Source organism: Nannobrachium achirus (genome assembly GCF_963921795.1).
Source record: "Nannobrachium achirus genome assembly, chromosome: 16".
NCBI classification, from domain to species: Eukaryota; Metazoa; Chordata; class Actinopteri; order Myctophiformes; family Myctophidae; genus Nannobrachium; species Nannobrachium achirus.
This window is the reverse complement of record NC_137823.1, coordinates 16,676,102-16,703,517: the sequence shown is the minus strand read 5'-3', so window position 1 is coordinate 16,703,517 and position 27,416 is coordinate 16,676,102. Positions and strand designations below refer to the sequence as shown.

At 40.0% G+C, this 27,416-nt stretch overlaps 2 protein-coding genes across 2 annotated transcripts in view; both read right to left on the bottom strand.

Annotated features, from left to right (window-relative positions):
- Nucleotides 1-25,405, bottom strand: part of LOC308300304 (5'-deoxynucleotidase HDDC2-like) — a gene marked incomplete at its 3' end in the record, with an annotated part of 28,834 nt that extends 3,429 nt beyond the window's left edge. Inside the window, exons 1-9 of the mRNA XM_080744122.1 lie at nt 25,360-25,405; nt 23,843-23,945; nt 19,804-19,864; nt 18,447-18,635; nt 16,903-17,005; nt 16,188-16,256; nt 2,806-2,944; nt 1,628-1,741; nt 750-802 (exon numbers count right to left, since the gene is read on the bottom strand). Of these exons, the coding sequence (XP_080600248.1) occupies nt 750-802; nt 1,628-1,741; nt 2,806-2,944; nt 16,188-16,256; nt 16,903-17,005; nt 18,447-18,448 (480 nt within the window). The 5' untranslated portion in view covers nt 18,449-18,635; nt 19,804-19,864; nt 23,843-23,945; nt 25,360-25,405. The remainder of the gene's footprint in view (nt 1-749; nt 803-1,627; nt 1,742-2,805; nt 2,945-16,187; nt 16,257-16,902; nt 17,006-18,446; nt 18,636-19,803; nt 19,865-23,842; nt 23,946-25,359) is intronic.
- LOC308300841 (5'-deoxynucleotidase HDDC2-like) overlaps nt 1-27,416 on the bottom strand; it is a gene marked incomplete at its 3' end in the record, with an annotated part of 59,387 nt that overhangs the window by 5,650 nt on the left and 26,321 nt on the right. The window contains exon 4 of the mRNA XM_080744738.1: nt 23,113-23,181. Within this exon, the coding sequence (XP_080600864.1) occupies nt 23,113-23,181 (69 nt within the window). The remainder of the gene's footprint in view (nt 1-23,112; nt 23,182-27,416) is intronic.

Below are 27,416 nucleotides of genomic sequence, written 5' to 3'. Positions count from 1 at the left end.
GTGTTTGTTTTGTCTGACTTTGAAGGCTTGTAACTCATGAAGGCCTGAACGGATTTCCAAGCGGATTCTTTTGTTTGAAAGCTGTTAAAAAGTACTACACATATGATGCATATATGGTGCATGGGCGTGCACGATCCGTGCACTAAAAATTGATCCGTGCACTAGAAATCTAGGATAGTGGCAGTCTGGTACTTGGGGGCCATCTTGAAATGGCATTCAATGAGTTAATATACCAGCCTTTAGAATATTAAATCTTCTTTGGAAACCTATACCACACGTCCTAACAAGAACTTATAATCTAGTTTATCCTGCTCAAAAGCACATTTAATGTAGTAACACACCTGAACTCCTGGCTCCTTATAAAGAAAAATGTTCTCTTTAAAGGACAAATTTGATTGTTTTAGAGATTCTTATTTCAGTGTTTGGGGGCATGCGTACAAGTGGCTGAATATGTCATTTTACACAGGATAGGCCCAAGATTCCCAAGATACAACGCAACCCCTCATGGTTCGATGTGACTTATGCGGGCTAGTAGTGTTACTGTAAATAGCAATAAAGAAACTGCTGGCTTAGTGTGTCTAAAAAGGCATATTTAGCTACTTGTACGCATGCCCCCATGGGTACGCATGCCACACATTTTAGCACAGTAAACGCGATAAAACAATAGAACAAAGCAAATGCAAACATTTTAACACTCACTTTTTCTTTTCTTTAATTACAATCTACAATATGTAACAGAGTAGGATTACCAGAAGGAGTCGGCTCCTCATCTTCCTCCGGCTCCTCCTCTTCCTCTTCCTCACTGGAGGAGGTGAGATGGGGTGACTCATTAGCCTGTGGATCCCGGAACCCCTATATGAAAATGTCAATGTCAGCTAAACTATAATAATAGCACTTAATACCGTATGAGCCCGAATATTTTACGACTCCGATTATAATACGACCCCTATTTTTCAATCATCATTTTGGAGAAAAAAAATATGTTGAAGGCAAAAAAAACACATCTACGTGATATTAATAAAAAGGGAAGAAAAAAAGTACAGTAGTTACATAGCAAAACAGTAGTTTTCCCCCGAAAATATATGTTTTAATTAGTTTAATCCTCTGGATCAGACAGAGGAGAGAAATAGCCTTAGAAAGCGCAGTGCATCTTGGGTAGGAAGATGACCGCGAGCCTATAGTTCTACTCACATAATAGGCTGGCTTTCGTAATTCTGCCCATTTAAAATATATGTACCCAATCGAAACTCTTAATTACATTGATAAGGTCCATGTTAACTAGTTTGTTGAAGCTTATTCATTATAATGATCGAAATCGCTATCAGCTCGCGGCGCCGTACTGCACGCTCGCCGTGCCTCGCAGTGCGCACCGAGTTGAAAGCCTGAAGCAACGTTCTCCCACTGCATAACTCCACTCCCGATAGCAAATAGTGAATGATTTTTTCTGGTTGGCCAGTCAGGGAGTCTCAGGGACCAATCAGAAGGCTGACAAACGGTCCATTACGTCACCGTTGGCACTATAGGCTATTATACTCACATTAAGGTAGGCATCTTCCCATAAAGCCTTTTTATATTTGGCAGAGAAGTCAGTCAGTGTGTGGTGGTTCTGTGTACTCCGTGTTGGTACTGGCGGGCTCCACGTTCCCAGAATGCTTTGCGTCGTCTGCTCTGCTCATGTGCTCTGTCCTCTCCTGGTTCAGACAGCTGACCAGCTGGACCACGTCTGGGTGCTGGAAGCGACCTAAGAACAGCACAGAAAATATCATCACAAGTCAACAACAATTTTCAACCTGGCGACATGTTTTAAAATATTTTCAGAAATGACAATAAAAAACATTATCTGTTGACATAGGTAAATGTAATGTAGATGCGAAAATTGTGTGGAAACAATTCAAAAATAAACACTATAAACGTCTTTAGGACGACCCTTTATATCGGGCTGGTGGTGTCATTTTCAAAGTAGCAGGTAAATGGTAAATGGTGCATTTATATAACGCCTTTATCCAAGGCGCTTTACAGAGATTGTGCATTGCATTCACCCGTTCACACACACATACACTGATGGCAGAGGAAACCATGCAAGGCACCGACCTGCTCACCGGGAGCAACTAGGGGTTCAGAGTCCTGCTCAAGGATACTTCGACACTAACTCTGGGGGAGCCTGGGATCGAACTGGGAACACTTCAGGAACCCTCCGTGTTCTAAGACGGCAACTCTACCCCTGAGCCACTGTCGCCCCAGGCATTTAAAAAGCAGGCATTTGTTAGCATCTGTTCTCGCTGCTACAATGACTTTAGATGTCAGCAGATGCATTATAAGCGGGGATCTCTTATTCATCTCACAGAGCCATTGACTTCTAGAAAGAGTTGAGTCAATGAGGGGACGCAAACACTACAGGTCATGTGGTTTATGTAGCGTGCAGGCTTAATCAACACCCACTATGAGGATTCAAAGTTTGTAACTATACAGAGTGGTGTTTGGAACCCAATGGCAAATGTTATTTGCCAAATTGCAATCGGCCATTCTCGTCTCTGAGCACACCAAAACAAATTACAAATCAACTGCAAGTTGGTTTTGGCCGCAAGTGATTTAATTCATTATTATACATATGGATATTCTTTGCTTCCATGATCCACCATTGCTGTAACGGCTCTGCGAGACTAGAGATACAGAAAGGAACGCACAAGGTTTTTAACAGAGAGAAAAAGAATGAGAAGGACAAACAGAAAAGAAAAGATGATGCTGACAGGGACAGAACGGCTAGTGTTCAGAACGGGACAGATACGGCAGAGAGACACGCCTCACCGTTGGTGGAATCAAAGAACTCCTGCAGTCTCCCAGGCGCTCCCTCTATCTGCTCGTACTCGTGGGCTTGGAGGATCATCTCCAGAAGGTCAAACTGTTTCACCAGCCTGGCCTCTGGGCTGCTCTGGTTCTCATACTCCTACAGAGAGACAAGAGTTTACTCAATCTGTCCGTGTGACTTCAGTCTCATCACCATCACTTCAAACCTTTGCCTCGATTCAGATTAATGAGCTATAAAAAACATATAAAGTTAAAAGATCAGATCTACAAGCTCACAACGTGTCGCGAATCTCGCGATGCAAAGCGTTGTGAGCTTGCAGTTCGGCTATTTTTACTATTTGTGTATGCCGCCATTGTACAAGTACAAGTATTTTCCAGACTATAAGGCGCACCGGACTATAAGGCGCACTGTCAATGAATGGTCTATTTTCGAACTGTTTTCATATATAAGGCACACTGGACTATAAGGCGCACATAATAGACGCTACCGTTGCGTTATGCATCCAACAGATGGAGCTGTGCTAAAGGGAATGTCAATGTCAATGAATGATCCATATATAAGGTGCACTGGACTATAAGGCGCACTGTAGTTTTTTGAGAAAATTAAAGGCTTTTAAGTGCGCCTTATAGTCCGGAAAATACGGTACTATACAGGGTTGAGTGCGTGATGAGACAAATCGTTTTGGTGTCAATTTGTTGATATATAAGGATAGAAAAGTGCTTCATTATTAAGTCAGTTATTAGTTCTACATATTGATTCAATATACTTTTGGTTATTTGCCTAGCCCTAAATAAGGTACATTAGAATACTAACTATTTATGAATATCCAGAGAAAGAAAATTGCCAGGAAACACTGTCAAAGCATGTACGCATAAACTGGCATATGGAAACACATGGAATCTGGTTTTAGATATATTAATATCAATAATTTATATACGGGCGGGTGATAAATTAAAAGAAAACCCTAAATAAATGAGGTGAGAAGCATAATGAAGGCAATTGAAATTCTATTATGCACCGTGGCACGAATACAAATGATGAGAAGGCCCAGATGACATCGATATCTAAGTGACCATTAAAGAGGGGTCATTACATGGCACGGTCCAGGAGCTTCAGTTTCCAAGAACAGTGACTAAAGTAACATCTGCATTCATGTGAACGTCATTAAGAAACAGGGATTGGAAAGTCATTCGATGACCGTGATGCTTAGTGCATGAGTTCAGGGTTTCTCATAGTGGGTGATTATAAATTATTAAAAGTTACATTATTATATTTTTGAAAATGATAAAAAAGTAAGAAAACGGATCAGATAGATAATCAGTTTTCTTCGTGACATACTTTATCTTAGGAGGAAGGTTTTACATATTTGACATAAATTATAAGGTACTGTAAAATAACAGTAACAATGTAATTCAGAGGTGTCATGGATGAAAAGGTTATTGACAGGGGTGCCCTGAGCCAAAGATGTTTGAGAACCACTGATTAGTGCACTGTAAAGAAAGCATCCTGCGATGCTTTTCTCCCACTTGCACTTGTCCCATTAACTTGAGTTATTTTTGAGTGAGTCGTCTTCATCCTGTGATGAAACATTCCAGGAAGACAACACCCCCATCTGCTGGACACAGGGGTCACTGAATCATTCCATGAGTATGAAAAGTATGTGAAACATTATGTCATGTGTTCACAGTCACGTAACCCAGTTCATAGATTTCGGACAGACGTGTTAGACTGCATTCTCCACCACAGTCATCAAATCACCCAATGAGTTAGAATGGTGATCCATCCCTCCAGTAGACTTCCAGAGAATAATAGTACAGATTATTACCCGGCTTGGTTGAATGCTTGATTCTGATTGGTCGAGCGCTGAAATCAGCGGTGAATTATATGTGAATAATGACCGCTCCGCTCTATAACGGACTGCTGCCTAATCAAAGGCTCAGAGCACCTGCTGCATTCAGGCTGCGCTGCGTGAATTTAGTGCTGTATCCAACATGGCAGCCATGTAAACAAACACACAGCATCATTTAAAACTAAACGTTGCTCTCAAGAACGTTTTAAAAATATTTTAAGAGAGAAATAGACGATGCAGTATCAGAAAATGGATTCTATTTGATCAGCACTTCCTTGTTTTCCAAGGCGACGTGTTGCGCTGGGGAGGGGACGCCCAGCGCAACACTTGTGGAACACTTTCAGCAGTCTGTAAACATGTTTTTAGTTTTGAGTCAAATTATTAATGTTATTGAGTAGCCGGGTAATAAGCCCTTCAGGTTGATATGCCACCTCCGCTTCCGCATCGGTGGCATATCAACCTGTCAGGCTCCTATCACTCGATAATCACCACTGAGCGAGATGTTATCCCTTACCTATTCTATGCCAAGGTGCACTGAAGCTGTAAAAGCCGTGGCAAAACGGCACAAATTCAGTGTTTCATGTTTGTTTTATGTTCTTTTTTACAGATCTAACAGAGCAATACAGGTGCTCCAACCAAACATTTTGATTCGAATGCTAAGTGTACATCTATAAATGTACATGAGTCAAGTGCTATACAGATCCACCTAAAAAATAAAATATTGTGTAAAAGTACATTTTCTTGAAACTTTTATATATTTCTTGAAACTTTCATATATTCTAGATACATTGCACATCCAGTGAATTATTGTGGGCTCGCCTATAAGGCGAGCACACTTTAGATATTGTCATTATTTATCTATCAGGCAGGCAGTCAGTCATACTATATCAAGTTCTCCTCAAAACTTCGGTTCCTTTCTACTCCTACATACTTAGTGAGAAAATGAAAATAAAAACATCAATGTGTTCAGCTTACAGTGGCGAAGTGTGCTATTATTTTTTACAGCAATCGGCCAAATGGTGGCGCTGTAGGAAGCCTTCGAAAGTGCGATCTTTGAACAGGTATAGCTCATGCTGTGTTATACATACAGCCATGAAACCTGTATACACTTATGCGTCTCCTCATGCCGAACAACTTTTACCCTCTTTTGACCTCTGACCTTTAGGTCTCCCACAATTCGGAATTATATGAAAAACAGTAAAAATCTATCTCCTCCTGGGATTTTCGCGTCAAGTGCACAAAACTTTTTTCACATGAACTTTGGACCAATACCTATACAGTCTATGTGGTGAGAAGTTTGTACGTTAAACCATTAATTTTTAATAATTCAATTCATATTGCGGTTTTATGCAAATTATTATTCTGCCTCTAAATCAAACATGCAAAGTGTTACTTTCATGGCATTTGGCAAACATGTAGAGGGTTAGTCCAAATATCACTGAAACCAATCTTATTCCAATTGGCCAAAGGGGGGCGCTATACGAAGCGTTTGAAAATTCAAACTTCAAACGGGCATAAGTCTTGACTCATTTCGTTTGAAGACATGCAACTTGTTACACGCGTGCTTTGACTCGAGCGGAAGACATCTGTGTCGTTGTTAAGTAAGCTCCGCCCTTAGATTTTCCGCCAATTTGAGCAGTTTGTAAAACGCGTAAACCCGCTTTTATTCTGAAATTTTCACGTCACGTGCACAAAACTTTTTTTACGTGAACTTTGGACCGATATCTAAAGATCTGTCAGATCGGATTTCTTTAAAATTGAAACATGCTTTTTTAAATAATTCAATGAATATTGCAGTTTTATGCAAATTATTCTTCTGCCTCTAAATCATACATACAACGTAGCATGTTCATGGCATTTGGCAAAGATGTAGAGTGTTATTCCAAATATCACTAAAACCAATCATACCCCAATTGGCCAAAGGGGGGCGCTATATCATTTTGAGCAGTTTGTGAAACGCTTAAAACCGTTTTTATTCTAGGATTTCTTTTTAGCAATTTGCATGAAACATTCTACACGCAATCTAAGGACCTTTATTTAACATGCCTATGAAGTGCATACAATAAAATAATAATAATAAATATAGCTGCAAGCAGCGATAAAGTGGCCAAAGCCAAAAACACCTCAAATCATGAACACAGCCTGGGATGTGCGTGAAATCTTGCAAGCACATTCCCAATAGGTCAAGGAACAGATACCACCCTTCTATCATTGGCCTGTTATAGCGCCACCAGCGGGTCAACTTTTGCATAACATTTTTGGAAAAAATGGACCAATCTTTGACGTCAGTAACGTCAAAGAGAGCACTGCCTGCGATCTTGACATTTTGTACTTTTATAGCCATTGTTTTCTGGCTAGAAGCGAGCCCACAATTGTTTCGAAGGAACAATATTTTTCTAGTTGTGGGCTCGCCTATAAGGCGAGCACACTTTAGATATTGTCATTATTGTGGGCTCGCCTGTAAGGCGAGCACACTTTAGATGTTGTCATTATTTCTATACTATGCTATACTATATCAAGTATATTCATGGCAAGTATATTCAAGTATATTCATGGCATTTGGCAAAGATGTAGAGGGTTAGTCAAAGTATCACTAAAACCAATTTTATTCCAATCGGCCAAAGGGGGGCGCTATACAAAGCGTTTGAAAATTCAAATTTCAAACGGGCATAAGTCATGACTCGTTTCATTTGAAGACACGCAACTTGCTTACACGCGTGCTTTGACTCAAGCGGAAGACATCTGTGTCTTTGTTAAGTAAGCTCCGCCCTTACATTTTCCGCCATTTTGAGCAGTTTGTAAAACGCTTAAACACGCTTTTATTCTGGAATTTTCGCGTCATGTGCACAAAACTTTTTTTACATGAACTTTGGACCAATATCTAAAGATCTGTCAGATCGGATTTCTTTAAAATTGAAACATGCTTTTTTAAATAAATTCAATGAATATTGCAGTTTTATGCAAATTATTCTTCTGCCTCTAAATCATACATGCAAAGTAACATGTTCATGGCATTTGGCAAAGATGTAGAGTGTTAGTCCAAATATCACTAAAACCAATCTTACCCCAATTGGCCAAAGGGGGGCGCTATATCATTTTGAGCAGTTTGTGAAACGCTTAAACCAGTTAGGATTTCTTTTTGCAATTTGCATGAAACATTCTACACACAATCTAAGGACCTTTATCTAATATGCCTATGAAGTGCAAACACACACAAAAAAAATAAAAATAATGAATATAGCTGCAAGCAGCGATAAAGTGGCCAAAGCCAAAAACACCTCAAATCATGAACACAGCCTGCAATGTGCGTGAAATCTTGCAAGCACATTCCCAATAGGTCAAGGAACAGATACCACCCTTCTTACATTGGCCTGTTATAGCGCCACCAGCGGGTCAACTTTTGCACAACACATTTTTGGAACAAAATGGACCAATCTTTGACGTCAGTAACGTCAAAGAGAGCACTGCCTGCGATCTTGACGTTTTGTACTTTTATAGCCATTGTTTTCCGGCTTGAAGCGAGCCCACAATTGTTTCGAAGGAACAATATTTTTCTAGTTTATCTATCAGACAGTAGACGGGATTTCGGTTCCTTTCTACTCCTACATACTTAGTGAGAAAATGAAAATAAAAACATCAATGTGTTCAGTTTACAGTGGCGAAGTGTGCTATTATTTTTTACAGCAATCGGCCAAATGGTGGCGCTGTAGGAAGCCTTCGAAAGTGCGAACTTTGAACAGGTATAGCTCATGCTGTGTTATACATACAGCCATGAAACCTGTATACACTTATGCGTCTCCTCATGCCGAACAACTTTTACCCTCTAACTTTTGACCTCTGACCTTTAGATCCCCCAGAATTTTGAATTATATGAAAAACAGTAAAAATCTATCTCCTCCTGGGATTTTTGCATAACGCGCACAAAACTTTTTTCACATGAACTTTGGACCAATACGGTCAAACTGTCTGGTCGGATTTCTTTTAAAGAGAAATATATTTTTTTAATAATTCAATAGATATTGCGGTTTTATGCAAATTATTCTTCTGCCTCTAAATCATACATGCAAAGTTACACGTTCATGGCATTTGGCAAAGATGTAGAGGGTTAGTCAAAGTATCACTGAAACCAATTTTATTCAAATCGGCCAAATGGTGGCGCTGTAGGAAGCCTTCGAAAGTGCGCACTTTGAACAGGTATAGATCATGCTCTGTTTTAAGTACAGCCATGAAACCTGTATACATGTATGCGTCTCCTCATGCCGAACAACTGTTACGCCCTGACTTTTAACCTCTGACCTATAGATCCCCCAGAATTTTGAATTATATGAAAAACAGTAAAAATCTATCTCCTCCTGGGATTTTCGCGTTACGCGCACAAAACTTTTTTCACATGAACTTTGGACCAATACGGTCAAACTGTCTGGTCGGATTTCTTTTAAAGTGAAATATATTTTTTTAATAATTCAATAGATATTGTGGTTTTATGCAAATTATTCTTCTGCCTCTAAATCATACATGCAAAGTTCCACGTTCATGACATTTGGCAAAGATGTAGAGGGTTAGTCAAAGTATCACTGAAACCAATTTTATTCCAATCGGCCAAAGGGGGGCGCTATACGAAGCGTTTGAAAATTCAAACTTTAAACGGGCATAAGTCATGCCTCGTTTTGTTTGAAGACATGCAACTTGCTTACACGCGTGCTTTGACTCGAGCGGAAGACATCTGTGTCTTTGTTGAGTAAGCTCCGCCCTTAGATTTTCCGCCATTCTGAGCAGTTTGTAAAACGCTTAAACCCGCTTTTATTCTGGAATTTTCGCGTCACGTCCACAAAACTTTTTTTACATTAACTTTGGAACAATATCTAAAGATCTGTCGGATCGGATTTTTTTTTTAAATTGAAACATGTTTTTTAATAATTCAATGAATATTGCAGTTTTATGCAAATTATTCTTCTGCCTCTAAATCATACATGCAAAGTAACATGTTCATGGCATTTGGCAAAGATGTAGAGTGTTAGTCCAAATATCACTAAAACCAATCTTACTCCAATTGGCCAAAGGGGGGCGCTATATCATTTTGAGCAGTTTGTGAAACGCTTAAACCCGTTAGGATTTTTTTTAGCAATTTGCATGAAACATTCTACACACAATCTAAGGACCTTTATCTAATATGCCTATGAAGTGCACACACACAAAAAAGATTATAATAATAATAAATATAGCTGCAAGCAGCGATAAAGTGGCCAAAGCCAAAAACACCTCAAATCATGAACACAGCCTGCAATGTGCGTGAAATCTTGCAAGCACATTCCCAATAAGTCAAGGAACAGATACCACCCTTCTCACATTGGCCTGTTTTAGCGCCACCAGCGGGTCAACTTTTGCATAACACATTTTTGGAGCAAAATGGACCAATCTTTGACGTCAGTAACGTCAAAGTGAGCACTGCCTACGATCTTGACATTTTGTACTTTTATAGCCATTGTTTTCTGGCTTGAAGCGAGCCCACAATTGTTTCGAAGGAACAATATTTTCTAGTTATAAGTAGGTCAGACAGACAGTTCTCCTCAAAAACTTCGGTATCTTACTACTCCTACATACTTAGTGAGAAAATGAAAATAAAAACATCAATGTGTTCAGCTTACAGTGGCGAAGTGTGCTATTATTTTTTAAAGCAATCGGCCAAATGGTGGCGCTGTAGGAAGCCTTCGAAAGTGCAAACTTTGAACAGGTATAGCTCATGCTGTGTTTGAGGTACAGCCATGAAACCCGTATACACATATGCGTCTCCTCATGCCGAACAACTTTTACGCTCTGACTTTTGACCTCTGACCTTTAGATCCCCCACAATTTGGAATTATATGAAACACAGTAAAAATCTATCTCCTCCTGGGATTTTTGCATTACGCGCACAAAACTTTTTTCACATGAACTTTGGACCAATACGGTCAAACTGTCTGGTCGGATTTCTTTTAAAGTGAAATATAACTTTTTAATAATTCAATCAATATTGCGGTTTTATGCAAATTATTCTTCGGCCTCTAAATCATACATGCAAAGTTACACGTTCATGGCATTTGGCAAAGATGTGGAGGGTTAGTCAAAGTATCACTGAAACCAATTTTATTCCAATCGGCCAAAGGGGGGCGCTATACGAAGCGTTTGAAAATTCAAACTTTAAACGGGCATAAGTCATGCCTCGTTTCGTTTGAAGACATGCAACTTGTTACACGCGTGCTTTGACTCGAGCGGAAGACATCTGTGTCTTTGTTAAGTAAGCTCCGCCCTTCGATTTTCCGCCATTTTGAGCAGTTTGTAAAACACGTAAACCCGCTTTTATTCTGGAATTTTCGCTCCACGTGCACAAAACTTTTTTTACGTGAACTTTGGACCGATATCTAAAGATCTGTCAGATCGGATTTCTTTAAAATTTAAACATGCTTTTTAAAATAAATTCAATGAATATTGCAGTTTTATGCAAATTATTCTTCTGCCTCTAAATCATACATGCAAAGTAACATGTTCATGGCATTTGGCAAAGATGTAGAGTGTTAGTCCAAATATCACTAAAACCAATCTTACCCCAATTGGCCAAAGGGGGCGCTATATCATTTTGAGCAGTTTGTGAAACGCTTAAACCCGTTAGGATTTCTTTTGCAATTTGCATGAAACATTCTACACACAATCTAAGGACCTTTATCTAATATGCCTATGAAGTGCACACACACACAAAAAAATAATAATGAATATAGCTGCAAGCAGCGATAAAGTGGCCAAAGCCAAAAACACCTCAAATCATGAACACAGCCTGCAATGTGCGTGAAATCTTGCAAGCACATTCCCAATAGGTCAAGGAACAGATACCACCCTTCTTACATTGGCCTGTTATAGCGCCACCAGCGGGTCAACTTTTGCACAACACACAGTCCATCCCTGATGGTCGAGTGGCTAGGATTCGGCGCTCAGAGTGGCCACTCTGTCCGGAGTCTGGCTACTCTGTGGCGAGTGGCCACTCCGGACAAAGTGACCACTCTGTGCTCTTGGTGGTGGGCGTGGCACGAGGACCTGCAGGAAGAGACATTATTATCATATTATAATGTTGATAAGTTGCATAGTTGAATACAAGTTGGGATTGGACCGGAAAAATACTGCGGTACACTACACCGTTAAGATACCCATGTACCTGACTTAACTACTGGTATACAATATACACTAACACTAAGATACCCATGTACCTGTCAAACTACTGGTCTACAAGATACACTACACCACTAAGATACCCATGTACCTGACTTAACTACTGGTATACAATATACACCAACACCAAGATACCCATATACCTGTCAAACTACTGGTCTACAAGATACACTACACCACTAAGATACCCCCATACCTGTCAAACTACTGGTCTACAAGATACACCAGTAAGACTCCCTAATCGGGAGATAAGCGCCCGTCACGTCGCATACACAAACTTTAGAAGGCAATCGTAGCCCATCAGGGGGGAATATGGAAAATGGGACAGATCCATGTTGATGACATGACTTTAGAGATACTGTGTACCGCTTTAAGTGAGTTTAGGCCAAAATCTGTAGGAGCAATGTCCATAAATATGTTTTGCAATAATCTCCACAACGAACACCTCGGAATCCCCAGGAGGAAGTTCTTAACGTTGCTCAGGAAAGGGAAGTTGTAAGAGCAGGAAGAAAGCGAGACTATCTTAGAAATGTTCTTTGCTAGTTACAACTTATTGTTACTTGTTTTTATAATTTTTCACCCTATACTTTAACATTACTAATATTACAGCACTACTCTCACTAAAACATCTGAGTTTACAAAGTTTGGAATATTTTCATACAATTTTGCCTATCAGTTGATGACACCTTGGTGAACAATTTCTCTATTCACTATATGTGTTTTCAATGAGGTCTTGAGGCTCATTTACTATTCAGAAGGCAAAATTTCCATAGGCGGCGAGCTTTTTCAATCATCTTTTGTGATGTTTTACACTGCATTTGTGAATTTTCAGGGGTTAGCTGACATTTGGTGGGACAAGATTAGCCACAATCTTTGTAGTATTGTGTCCACAACTGTTCCAATTTGGGCATACATTTTAGGCGATTTTTTCCCTGGACCCCCCTGGGGCTTAAGAAGAGTGAATTAGTGGCCACTTGTTTCTGCCCCACCCTCTGTGTTGTGGCTGTTGCTTCTCGTTGGACTTACCTGTTATGGCCACACACCCCTAGTCCTCCTCCTGAACCTGTTGGCCCCTCTGTGGGGCAGCCTGTAATTACATTCAAAAGGTCAGAGAAACAAAGCTAAACACATTAAAACGGACCAAGGAAACCTGTATACGGTAACCTTAGAACAGTGCACAGTTTCACACCTTTATTAAATACAAATCAGAATAGCATTAAAGCACATTAAAGTTATTAGTCAAGCTCTGTTCTGTGCAACATCAAATAAATGACATTTGTATTCACATTCCAGTGTTCAATGCCAAAAACACGACTAAATTGTTAATCACAATTATTTGTGTGTCAATTAATGTAAAATGTCATAGTGGTTGCAGCATTACCTGCGCGGCATAAAGGACCCTGTGCCCGAATCAGCTGAATGTAACTGGAATCACATGTTAACAAAATAAATAACCACAAATAATGCATAGCTATTTTTTCCATCATCCCCTCCGGCCAAATACAGAGTGGAACCTATGTGACCCAGCACGGGTCACATAGGATCATACACACATGATACACTACCGGGCCAATCACAGCGTGCTTGCCGTCTCTTCAGGAAGTAGGCTCCCTCAGCAACAGTGTTTACGATGGTTAAGGATTCTTAACCTCTTACTTCCAAAATCCTGGTCAGAAAATTACGTTCTACCCCTCTACGGATTCGTTATCGGTCGCGGTGGTTTGCGGCCCCGCTCCGGTGGTCCGCGGCGACTCCGGGCGAAAAACGGCCGAAAAAAGCAATACCGCTACTGACCACTTGTTGAGCAACTTACACAGTATAGCTTTAATGCGGCCCGCAGGTTAATACCGGAATACTGATATATTATTGATTTCAGCTGTTACAATTCCATACATGACCTGCTTTAATTCCTTCAGTCTATATTAGTAGCTTAATGACTATTATAGTAGTATTAATTGTGGGCTCGCCTGTAAGGCGAGCACACTTTAGATATTGTCATTATTGTGGGCTCGCCTGTGAGGCGAGCACACTTTAGATATTGTCATTATTTATTTCTATACTATACTATACTATACATATCAAGATTCTCCTCAAAACTTCGGTTCCTTTCTACTCCTACATACTTAGTGAGAAAATGAAAATAAACACATCAATGTGTTCAGCTTACAGTGGCGACGTGTGCTATTACTTTATACAGCAATCGGCCAAATGGTGGCGCTGTAGGAAGCCTTCGAAAGTGCGAACTTTGAACAGATATAGCTCATGCTGTCTTTGAGGTACAGCCATGAAACCGGTATACACGTATGCGTCTCCTCATGCCGAAAAACTTTTACGCGCTGACTTTTGACCTTTGACCTTTAGATCCCCCAGAATTTTGAATTATATGAAAAACAGTAAAAATCTATCTCCTCCTGGGTTTTTTTCGTTAAGCGCACAAAACTTTTTTCATGTGAACTTTGGACCAAAACGGTCAGACTGTCTGGTCGGATTTCTTTTAAAGTGAAATGTAATTTTTTAATAATTCAATCAATATTGCGGTTTTATGCAAATTATTATTCGGCCTCTAAATCATACATGCAAAGTTACACGTTCACGGCATTTGGCAAAGATGTAGAGGGTTAGTCAAAGTATCACTGAAACCAATTTTATTCCAATCGGCCAAATGGTGGCGCTGTAGGAAGCCTTCGAAAGTGCGAACTTTGAACAGGTATAGATCATGCTCTGTTTTAAGTACAGCCATGAAACCTGTATACACGTATGCGTCTCCTCATGCCGAACAACTGTTACGCTCTGACCTTTAACCTCTGACCTTTAGATCCCCCAGAATTTTGAATTATATGAAAAACAGTAAAAATCTATCTCCTCCTGGGATTTTCGCGTTACGCGCACAAAACTTTTTTCACATGAACTTTGGACCAATACGGTCAAACTGTCAGGTCGGATTTCTTTTAAAGTGAAATATATTTTTTTAATAATTCAATAGATATTGCGGTTTTATGCAAATTATTCTTCTGCCTCTAAATCATACATGCAAAGTTACACGTTCATGGCATTTGGCAAAGATGTAGAGGGTTAGTCAAAGTATCACTGAAACCAATTTTATTCTAATCGGCCAAAGGGGGGCGCTATACGTAGCGTTTGAAAATTCAAACTTTAAACGGGCATAAGTCATGCCTCGTTTCGTTTGAAGACATGCAACTTGCTTACACGTGTGCTTTGACTCAAGCGGAAGACATCTGTGTCTTTGTTAAGTAAGCTCCGCCCTTAGATTTTCCGCCATTTTGAGCAGTTTGTAAAACGCTTAAACCCGCTTTTATTCTGGAATTTTCGCGTCACGTCCACAAAACTGTTTTTACATGAACTTTGGACCAATATCTAAAAATCTGTCAGATCGGATTACAAAAAAATTGAAACATGTTTTTTTTAATAATTCAATGAATATTGCAGTTTTATGCAAATTATTCTTCTGCCTCTAAATCATACATGCAAAGTAACATGTTCATGGCATTTGGCAAAGATGTAGAGTGTTAGTCCAAATATCACTAAAACCAATCTTACTCCAATTGGCCAAAGGGGGGCGCTATATCATTTTGAGCAGTTTGTGAAACGCTTAAACCCGTTAGGATATTTTTTGCAATTTGCATGAAACATTCTACACACAATGTAAGGACCTTTATCTAACATGCCTATGAAGTGCACACACACAAAATAATAATAATAATAATAAATTTAGCTGCAAGCAGCGATAAAGTGGCCAAAGCCAAAAACACCTCAAATCATGAACACAGCCTGCAATGTGCGTGAAATCTTGCAAGCACATTCCCAATAGGTCAAGGAACAGATACCACCCTTCTTACATTGGCCTTTTATAACGCCACAAGCGGGTCAACTTTTGCACAACACATTTTTGGAACAAAATGGACCAATCTTTGACGTCAGTAAGGTCAAAGAGAGCACTGCCTGCGATCTTGACATTTTGTACTTTTATAGCCATTGTTTTCTGGCTTGAAGCGAGCCCACAATTGTTTCGAAGGAACAATATTTTCTAGTTACAAATGTTACAATTGTTATGGCATACAGCTCATGAATATCAAAAGTCCATATTTCAAAATATTACAATATTACACAAGACCACTCAAAACAAGGATTTATAACAGAGAAATGTCAACCTTCTGAAGTCAGAGTTGCTTGAATTCCAGTGGGAGGTTTCCACAGTCAGTTATGATGCTATGGCATCTGCAATGCTTTTTTACACAATATTCTAATTTTATGAGATGGATCTGTATAGTGCTGCTGAGGAACAATAAACAAGATGACTGCAAGCAGCACACACACCTCCCATAGTCCGTAAAGCTCCTGCTTAAGTCCATCCTGCAGCAGACCTGTTAGATGTGTCATCGCTTCCTGAGGAGAGGGAGAAGAGAAGAGAAGAGAAGAGAAGAGAAGAGAAGAGAGGTTATTAGGACATTATTTTGTTGCTTTTGGGACAGAAAACGTGTAATTCAACTTTTAATAGTTTTTTAAATGATTTTAAGAAATTAATGCCCGGCCTAAAGAGGGTTACAGACGGAGCACGGTTGCCGCGGGGGCTCCCGCTAGGATCAGCGGGGGCCGCACCGCGGTGAGACATGAACATACGCTCGCAGAGATTTCACGGGACCGCGCCCACTTGCCTCACCGCCCCAAAACTTCTCTGTGCGGCCAAAATAGCCGCTCGCCTCCCATTGAAAATGAATTACTAGGATGCGGTGACCGCGTACCGTCTGGAAACCCCCTTAATTCATCATACAAGAGTGTCACATAAAAGCAGAACAAATAGCAGTCTACAAACTCATAACACTTTGCAGTGACAGGCTGTGATCTGTACATATGCTATTTTTCAGTACTTTGACCATTTTGAAAGTGAAACTGGTTAGCAGATCTCCATGGAAATCTGCTACTTTCACTACTTTTGAACAATCTGAGTCAAAGTGAAAGTGATTACGTCTGTCCGTGGGTTTCATCTGAATGGACTTGTGACTAATAACAACAACACAGGAGGTTAGCGTACCTGCTCCCGCCTGTGTTTCTCTGCTTTGCTGACGTTGTCTGATGGAGCGATGTCTCCTACGATACACTCTGCCATGTCATGAACCAGAGCCATCTTCATGCACCTGGAGGAGAACACCAAGTTATTATTACTATCATTATTGTGGGCTCGCCTATAAGGCGAGCACACTTTAGATATTGTCATTATTTCTATACTATACTATACTAGTCAGTCATATCAAGTTCTCCTCAAAACTTCGGTTCCTTTCAACTCCTACATACTTAGTGAGAAAATTAAAATAAAAACATCAATGTGTTCAGTTTACTGTGGCGAAGTGTGCTATTACTTTTTACAGCAATCGGCCAAATGGTGGCGCTGTAGGAAGCCTTCGAAAGTGCGATCTTTGAACAGGTATAGCTCATGCTGTGTTATACATACAGCCATGAAACCTGTATACACTTATGCGTCTCCTCATGCCGAACAACTTTTACCCTCTAACTTTTGACCTCTGACCTTTAGGTCTCCCACAATTCGGAATTATATGAAAAACAGTACAAATCTATCTCCTCCTGGGATTTTCGCGTCAAGTGCACAAAACTTTTTTCACATGAACTTTGGCCCAATACGGTCAAACTGTCTGGTCGGATTTCTTTTAAAGTGAAATATAATTTTTTAATAATTCAATCAATATTGCGGTTTTATGCAAATTATTCTTCGGCCTCTAAATCATACATGCAAATTTACACGTTCATGGCATTTGGCAAAGATGTGGAGGGTTAGTCAAAGTATCACTGAAACCAATTTTATTCCAATCGGCCAAAGGGGGGCGCTATACGAAGCGTTTGAAAATTCAAACTTCAAACGGGCATAAGTCATGACTCGTTTCGTTTGAAGACATGCAACTTGTTACACGCGTGCTTTGACTCAAGCGGAACACATCTGTGTCATTGTTAAGTAAGCTCCACCCTTCGATTTTCCGCCATTTTGAGCAGTTTGTAAAACGCGTAAACCCGCTTTTATTCTGGAATTTTCGCTCCACGTGCACAAAACTTTTTTTACGTGAACTTTGGACCGATATCTAAAGATCTGTCAGATCGGATTTCTTTAAAATTGAAACATGCTTTTTTAAATAAATTCAATGAATATTGCAGTTTTATGCAAATTATTCTTCTGCCTCTAAATCATACATGCAAAGTAACATGTTCATGGCATTTGGCAAAGATGTAGAGTGTTAGTCCAAATATCACTAAAACCAATCTTACCCCAATTGGCCAAATATATCTTTTCATCTATATCATTTTGAGCAGTTTGTGAAACGCTTAAACCCGTTAGGATTTGTTTTTGCAATTTGCATGAAACATTCTACACACAATCTAAGGACCTTTATCTAATATGCCTATGAAGTGCACACACACACAAAAAATTATAATAATGAATATAGCTGCAAGCAGCGATAAAGTGGCCAAAGCCAAAAACACCTCAAATCATGAACACAGCCTGCAATGTGCGTGAAATCTTGCAAGCACATTCCCAATAGGTCAAGGAACAGATACCACCCTTCTTACATTGGCCTGTTATAGCGCCACCAGCGGGTCAACTTTTGCACAACACACAGTCCATCCCTGATGGTCGAGTGGCTAGGATTCGGCGCTCAGAGTGGCCACTCTGTCCGGAGTCTGGCTACTCTGTGGCGAGTGGCCACTCCGGACAAAGTGACCACTCTGTGCTCTTGGTGGTGGGCGTGGCACGAGGACCTGCAGGAAGAGACATTATTATCATATTATAATGTTGATAAGTTGCATAGTTGAATACAAGTTGGGATTGGACCGGAAAAATACAATTAGTCATTGCGGTACACTACACCGTTAAGATACCCATGTACCTGACTTAACTACTGGTATACAATATACACCAACACTAAGATACCCATGTACCTGTCAAACTACTGGTCTACAAGATACACTACACCACTAAGATACCCATGTACCTGACTTAACTACTGGTATACAATATACACCAACACCAAGATACCCATATACCTGTCAAACTACTGGTCTACAAGATACACTACACCACTAAGATACCCCCATACCTGTCAAACTACTGGTCTACAAGATACACCAGTAAGACTCCCTAATCGGGAGATAAGCGCCCGTCACGTCGCATACACAAACTTTAGAAGGCAATCGTAGCCCATCAGGGGGGAATATGGAAAATGGGACAGATCCATGTTGATGACATGACTTTAGAGATATTGTGTACCGCTTTAAGTGAGTTTAGGCCAAAATCTGTAGGAGCAATGTCCATAAATATGTTTTGCAATAATCTCCACAACGAACACCTCGGAATCCCCAGGAGGAAGTTCTTAACGTTGCTCAGGAAAGGGAAGTTGTAAGAGCAGGAAGAAAGCGAGACTATCTTAGAAATGTTCTTTGCTAGTTACAACTTATTGTTACTTGTTTTTATAATTTTTCACCCTATACTTTAACATTACTAATATTACAGCACTACTCTCACTAAAACATCTGAGTTTACAAAGTTTGGAATATTTTCATACAATTTTGCCTATCAGTTGATGACACCTTGGTGAACAATTTCTCTATTCACTATATGTGTTTTCAATGAGGTCTTGAGGCTCATTTACTATTCAGAAGGCAAAATTTCCATAGGCGGCGAGCTTTTTCAATCATCTTTTGTGATGTTTTACACTGCATTTGTGAATTTTCAGGGGTTAGCTGACATTTGGTGGGACAAGATTAGCCACAATCATTGTAGTATTGTGTCCACAACTGTTCCAATTTGGGCATACATTTTAGGCGATTTTTTCCCTGGACCCCCCTGGGGCTTAAGAAGAGTGAATTAGTGGCCACTTGTTTCTGCCCCACCCTCTGTGTTGTGGCTGTTGCTTCTCGTTGGACTTACCTGTTATGGCCACACACCCCTAGTCCTCCTCCTGAACCTGTTGGCCCCTCTGTGGGGCAGCCTGTAATTACATTCAAAAGGTCAGAGAAACAAAGCTAAACACATTAAAACGGACCAAGGAAACCTGTATACGGTAACCTTAGAACAGTGCACAGTTTCACACCTTTATTAAATACAAATCAGAATAGCATTAAAGCACTTTAAAGTTATTAGTCAAGCTCTGTTCTGTGCAACATCAAATAAATGACATTTGTATTCACATTCCAGTGTTCAATGCCAAAAACACGACTAAATTGTTAATCACAATTATTTGTGTGTCAATTAATGTAAAATGTCATAGTGGTTGCAGCATTACCTGCGCGGCATAAAGGACCCTGTGCCCGAATCAGCTGAATGTAACTGGAATCACATGTTAACAAAATAAATAACCACAAATAATGCATAGCTATTTTTTCCATCATCCCCTCCGGCCAAATACAGAGTGGAACCTATGTGACCCAGCACGGGTCACATAGGATCATACACACATGATACACTACCGGGCCAATCACAGCGTGCTTGCCGTCTCTTCAGGAAGTAGGCTCCCTCAGCAACAGTGTTTACGATGGTTAAGGATTCTTAACCTCTTACTTCCCAAATCCTGGTCAGAAAATTACGTTCTACCCCTCTACGGATTAGTTATCGGTCGCGGTGGTTTGCGGCCCCGCTCCGGTGGTCCGCGGCGACTCCGGGCGAAAAACGGCCGAAAAAAGCAATACCGCTACTGACCACTTGTTGAGCAACTTACACAGTATAGCTTTAATGCGGCCCGCAGGTTAATACCGGAATACTGATATATTATTGATTTCAGCTGTTACAATTCCATACATGACCTGCTTTAATTCCTTCAGTCTATATTAGTAGCTTAATGACTATTATAGTAGTATTAATTGTGGGCTCGCCTGTAAGGCGAGCACACTTTAGATATTGTCATTATTGTGGGCTCGCCTGTGAGGCGAGCACACTTTAGATATTGTCATTATTTATTTCTATACTATACTATACTATACATATCAAGATTCTCCTCAAAACTTCGGTTCCTTTCTACTCCTACATACTTAGTGAGAAAATGAAAATAAACACATCAATGTGTTCAGCTTACAGTGGCGACGTGTGCTATTACTTTATACAGCAATCGGCCAAATGGTGGCGCGGTTGGAAGCCTTCGAAAGTGCGAACATGGAACAGATATAGCTCATGCTGTCTTTGAGGTACAGCCATGAAACCGGTATACACGTATGCGTCTCCTCATGCCGAAAAACTTTTACGCTCTGACTTTTGACCTTTGACCTTTAGATCCCCCAGAATTTTGAATTATATGAAAAACAGTAAAAATCTATCTCCTCCTGGGTTTTTTTCGTTACGCGCACAAAACTTTTTTCATGTGAACTTTGGACCAAAACGGTCAGACTGTCTGGTCGGATTTCTTTTAAAGTGAAATGTAATTTTTTAATAATTCAATCAATATTGCGGTTTTATGCAAATTATTATTCGGCCTCTAAATCATACATGCAAAGTTACACGTTCACGGCATTTGGCAAAGATGTAGAGGGTTAGTCAAAGTATCACTGAAACCAATTTTATTCCAATCGGCCAAATGGTGGCGCTGTAGGAAGCCTTCGAAAGTGCGAACTTTGAACAGGTATAGATCATGCTCTGTTTTAAGTACAGCCATGAAACCTGTATACACGTATGCGTCTCCTCATGCCGAACAACTGTTACGCTCTGACCTTTAACCTCTGACCTTTAGATCCCCCAGAATTTTGAATTATATGAAAAACAGTAAAAATCTATCTCCTCCTGGGATTTTCGCGTTACGCGCACAAAACTTTTTTCACATGAACTTTGGACCAATACGGTCAAACTGTCAGGTCGGATTTCTTTTAAAGTGAAATATATTTTTTTAATAATTCAATAGATATTGCGGTTTTATGCAAATTATTCTTCTGCCTCTAAATCATACATGCAAAGTTACACGTTCATGGCATTTGGCAAAGATGTAGAGGGTTAGTCAAAGTATCACTGAAACCAATTTTATTCTAATCGGCCAAAGGGGGGCGCTATACGTAGCGTTTGAAAATTCAAACTTTAAACGGGCATAAGTCATGCCTCGTTTCGTTTGAAGACATGCAACTTGCTTACACGTGTGCTTTGACTCAAGCGGAAGACATCTGTGTCTTTGTTAAGTAAGCTCGGCCCTTAGATTTTCCGCCATTTTGAGCAGTTTGTAAAACGCTTAAACCCGCTTTTATTCTGGAATTTTCGCGTCACGTCCACAAAACTGTTTTTACATGAACTTTGGACCAATATCTAAAAATCTGTCAGATCGGATTACAAAAAAATTGAAACATGTTTTTTTTAATAATTCAATGAATATTGCAGTTTTATGCAAATTATTCTTCTGCCTCTAAATCATACATGCAAAGTAACATGTTCATGGCATTTGGCAAAGATGTAGAGTGTTAGTCCAAATATCACTAAAACCAATCTTACTCCAATTGGCCAAAGGGGGGCGCTATATCATTTTGAGCAGTTTGTGAAACGCTTAAACCCGTTAGGATTTTTTTTGCAATTTGCATGAAACATTCTACACACAATGTAAGGACCTTTATCTAACATGCCTATGAAGTGCACACACACAAAATAATAATAATAATAATACATTTAGCTGCAAGCAGCGATAAAGTGGCCAAAGCCAAAAACACCTCAAATCATGAACACAGCCTGCAATGTGCGTGAAATTTTGCAAGCACATTCCCAATAGGTCAAGGAACAGATACCACCCTTCTTACATTGGCCTTTTATAACGCCACCAGCGGGTCAACTTTTGCACAACACATTTTTGGAACAAAATGGACCAATCTTTGACGTCAGTAAGGTCAAAGAGAGCACTGCCTGCGATCTTGACATTTTGTACTTTTATAGCCATTGTTTTCTGGCTTGAAGCGAGCCCACAATTGTTTCGAAGGAACAATATTTTCTAGTTACAAATGTTACAATTGTTATGGCATACAGCTCATGAATATCAAAAGTCCATATTTCAAAATATTACAATATTACACAAGACCACTCAAAACAAGGATTTATAACAGAGAAATGTCAACCTTCTGAAGTCAGAGTTGCTTGAATTCCAGTGGGAGGTTTCCACAGTCAGTTATGATGCTATGGCATCTGCAATGCTTTTTTACACAATATTCTAATTTTATGAGATGGATCTGTATAGTGCTGCTGAGGAACAATAAACAAGATGACTGCAAGCAGCACACACACCTCCCATAGTCCGTAAAGCTCCTGCTTAAGTCCATCCTGCAGCAGATCTGTTAGATGTGTCATCGCTTCCTGAGGAGAGGGAGAAGAGAAGAGAAGAGAAGAGAAGAGAAGAGAAGAGAAGAGAAGAGAAGAGAGGTTATTAGGACATTATTTTGTTGCTTTTGGGACAGAAAACGTGTAATTCAACTTTTAATAGTTTTTTAAATGATTTTAAGAAATTAATGCCCGGCCTAAAGAGGGTTACAGACGGAGCACGGTTGCCGCGGGGGCTCCCGCTAGGATCAGCGGGGGCCGCACCGCGGTGAGACATGAACATACGCTCGCAGAGATTTCACGGGACCGCGCCCACTTGCCTCACCGCCCCAAAACTTCTCTGTGCGGCCAAAATAGCCGCTCGCCTCCCATTGAAAATGAATTACTAGGATGCGGTGACCGCGTACCGTCTGGAAACCCCCTTAATTCATCATACAAGAGTGTCACATAAAAGCAGAACAAATAGCAGTCTACAAACTCATAACACTTTGCAGTGACAGGCTGTGATCTGTACATATGCTATTTTTCAGTACTTTGACCATTTTGAAAGTGAAACTGGTTAGCAGATCTCCATGGAAATCTGCTACTTTCACTACTTTTGAACAATCTGAGTCAAAGTGAAAGTGATTACGTCTGTCCGTGGGTTTCATCTGAATGGACTTGTGACTAATAACAACAACACAGGAGGTTAGCGTACCTGCTCCCGCCTGTGTTTCTCTGCTTTGCTGACGTTGTCTGATGGAGCGATGTCTCCTACGATACACTCTGCCATGTCATGAACCAGAGCCATCTTCATGCACCTGGAGGAGAACACCAAGTTATTATTGTGGGCTCGCCTATAAGGCGAGCACACTTTAGATATTGTCATTATTTATCTATCAGGCAGGCATACTATATCAAGTTCTCCTCAAAACTTCGGTTCCTTTCTACTCCTACATACTTAGTGAGAAAATGAAAATAAAAACATCAATGTGTTCAGTTTACAGTGGCGAAGTGTGCTATTATTTTATATAGCAATCGGCCAAATGGTGGCGCTGTAGGAAGCCTTCGAAAGTGCGATCTTTGAACAGGTATAGCTCATGCTCTGTTATACGTACAGCCATGAAACCTGTATACACTTATGCGTCTCCTCATGCCGAACAACTTTTACCCTCTAACTTTTGACCTCTGACCTTTAGGTCTCCCACAATTCGGAATTATATGAAAAACAGTAAAAATCTATCTCCTCCTGGGATTTTCGCGTCAAGTGCACAAAACTTTTTTCACATGAACTTTGGACCAATACGGTCAAACTGTCTGGTTGGATTTCTTTTAAAGTGAAATATATTTTTTTAATAATTCAATATATATTGCGGTTTTATGCAAATTATTCTTCGGCCTCTAAATCATACATGCAAAGTTACACGTTCATGGCATTTGGCAAAGATGTGGAGGGTTAGTCAAAGTATCACTGAAACCAATTTTATTCCAATCGGCCAAAGGGGGGCGCTATACGAAGCGTCTGAAAATTCAAACTTCAAACGGGCATAAGTCATGACTCGTTTCGTTGCAACTTGTTACACGCGTGCTTTGACTCAAGCGGAAGACATCTGTGTCGTTGTTAAGTAAGCTCCGCCCTTCGATTTTCCGCCACTTTGAGCAGTTTGTAAAACGCGTAAACCCGCTTTTATTCTGGAATTTTCGCGTCACGTGCACAAAACTTTTTTTACGTGAACTTTGGACCGATATCTAAAGATCTGTCAGATCGGATTTCTTTAACATTGAAACATGCTTTTTTAAATAATTCAAACAATATTGCATTTTTATGCAAATTATTCTTCTGCCTCTAAAACATACAAGCAAAGTCACATTTTCATGACAAAATAGTGTAGAGGGTTAGTTCAAATATCACTGAAACCAATCTTACCCCAAATGGCCAAAGGGGGGCGCTATATCATTTTGAGCAGTTTGTAAAACGCTTAAACCCGTTTTTATTCTAGGATTTTTTTTGCAATTTGCATGAAACATTCTACACGCAATCTAAGGACCTTTATCTAACATGCCTATGAAGTGCACACAAAAAAATTATAAAATAATAATAATAAATATAGCTGCAAGCAGCGATAAAGTGTCCAAAGCCAAAAACACCTCAAATCATGAACACAGCCTGGGATGTGCGTGAAATCTTGCAAGCACATTCCCAATAGGTCAAGGAACAGATACCAACCTTCTCACATTGGCCTGTTATAGCGCCACCAGCGGGTCAACTTTTGCACAACACATTTTTGGAACAAAATGGACCAATCTTTGACGTCAGTAACGTCAAAGAGAGCACTGCCTGCGATCTTGACATTTTGTGCTTTTATAGCCATTGTTTTCTGGCTTGAAGCGAGCCCACAATTGTTTCGAAGGAACAATATTTTTCTAGTTACTATCATTATTGTGGGCTCGCCTATAAGGCGAGCACACTTTAGATATTGTCATTATTAGTGTGGTTGCCCTAACAGGGCAACACACTATAGTTCTAGGGAAACTTTATTTATTCTTCTTTCTTTGGGGGATAAACTTTATTTTGACGCCTTTCACGGCCCAGTTTTTGCGCCACACACTCGCGCCATATGTCAAATCGACCGGCTTCATCGGGAATCGTGTGCTATCATTTTGCTAAGAGAAAGGTTGTATCCTTTAATTGATATGAATTTATTAGTGAATTAATTTTCCCCATTGACTTATAATGGGAATCACAAAAACTCACATTCAATTATTTTTCTCTCACAAACCATTGGGGCTACAGTTTCAAAACTTGGAGAGGAGGTTCATAATGCAGGCAAGGATTAACTGAAAAATAATTACATCATTCGGCCTCATGGTGGCGCTATAACAGCCCACTTTACGTTTCGGCCTGTAACTCTTGAACCGTAGGTCGGAAAATTAAAATTCCTTTTCCCCTGGATTCCTTGGGTCATGACGCATCTCCTCATATAGGCCACGCCTATTTGCGTCAGGATAGATTTTCCGCCATTTTGAATTTTCTTCAAAACACACTTTTTGCTCCTTTTCCTACATATTTTCTCCAAATGTCACAAAAATCGGTACACATGATCTATGGACTCATGCGATAAACATATTCAAACGATATTTCGATAGTCCATACCGTTCGTCCGTAACAGCCTTCCAAAGTTAGCGGGAGGGGCCCGTTTCGCAAAAAATAGCCATAAATCCGGAACGAAACATCCAGTCAACACCACATTTTAACCACTAGTCGGGGGTGGTATACTCAACAAATCCCCAAAAGCATTTCCATTTCGACCCATAGGGGGCGCCGGGCAACCACACTCGCAATTTCCCAAATTGCACATTTTCTAGTTTCTATACTATACTAGTCAGTCATATCAAGTTCTCCTCAAAACTTCGGTTCCTTTCAACTCCTACATACTTAGTGAGAAAATTAAAATAAAAACATCAATGTGTTCAGTTTACTGTGGCGAAGTGTGCTATTACTTTTTACAGCAATCGGCCAAATGGTGGCGCTGTAGGAAGCCTTCGAAAGTGCGATCTTTGAACAGGTATAGCTCATGCTGTGTTATACATACAGCAATGAAACCTGTATACACTTATGCGTCTCCTCATGCCGAACAACTTTTACCCTCTAACTTTTGACCTCTGACCTTTAGGTCTCCCACAATTCGGAATTATATGAAAAACAGTAAAAATCTATCTCCTCCTGGGATTTTCGCGTCAAGTGCACAAAACTTTTTTCACATGAACTTTGGACCAATACGGTCAAACTGTCTGGTCGGATTTCTTTTAAAGTGAAATATAATTTTTTAATAATTCAATCAATATTGCGGTTTTATGCAAATTATTCTTCGGCCTCTAAATCATACATGCAAATTTACACGTTCATGGCATTTGGCAAAGATGTGGAGGGTTAGTCAAAGTATCACTGAAACCAATTTTATTCCAATCGGCCAAAGGGGGGCGCTATACGAAGCGTTTGAAAATTCAAACTTCAAACGGGCATAAGTCATGACTCGTTTCGTTTGAAGACATGCAACTTGTTACACGCGTGCTTTGACTCAAGCGGAACACATCTGTGTCATTGTTAAGTAAGCTCCACCCTTCGATTTTCCGCCATTTTGAGCAGTTTGTAAAACGCGTAAACCCGCTTTTATTCTGGAATTTTCGCTCCACGTGCACAAAACTTTTTTTACGTGAACTTTGGACCGATATCTAAAGATCTGTCAGATCGGATTTCTTTAAAATTGAAACATGCTTTTTTAAATAAATTC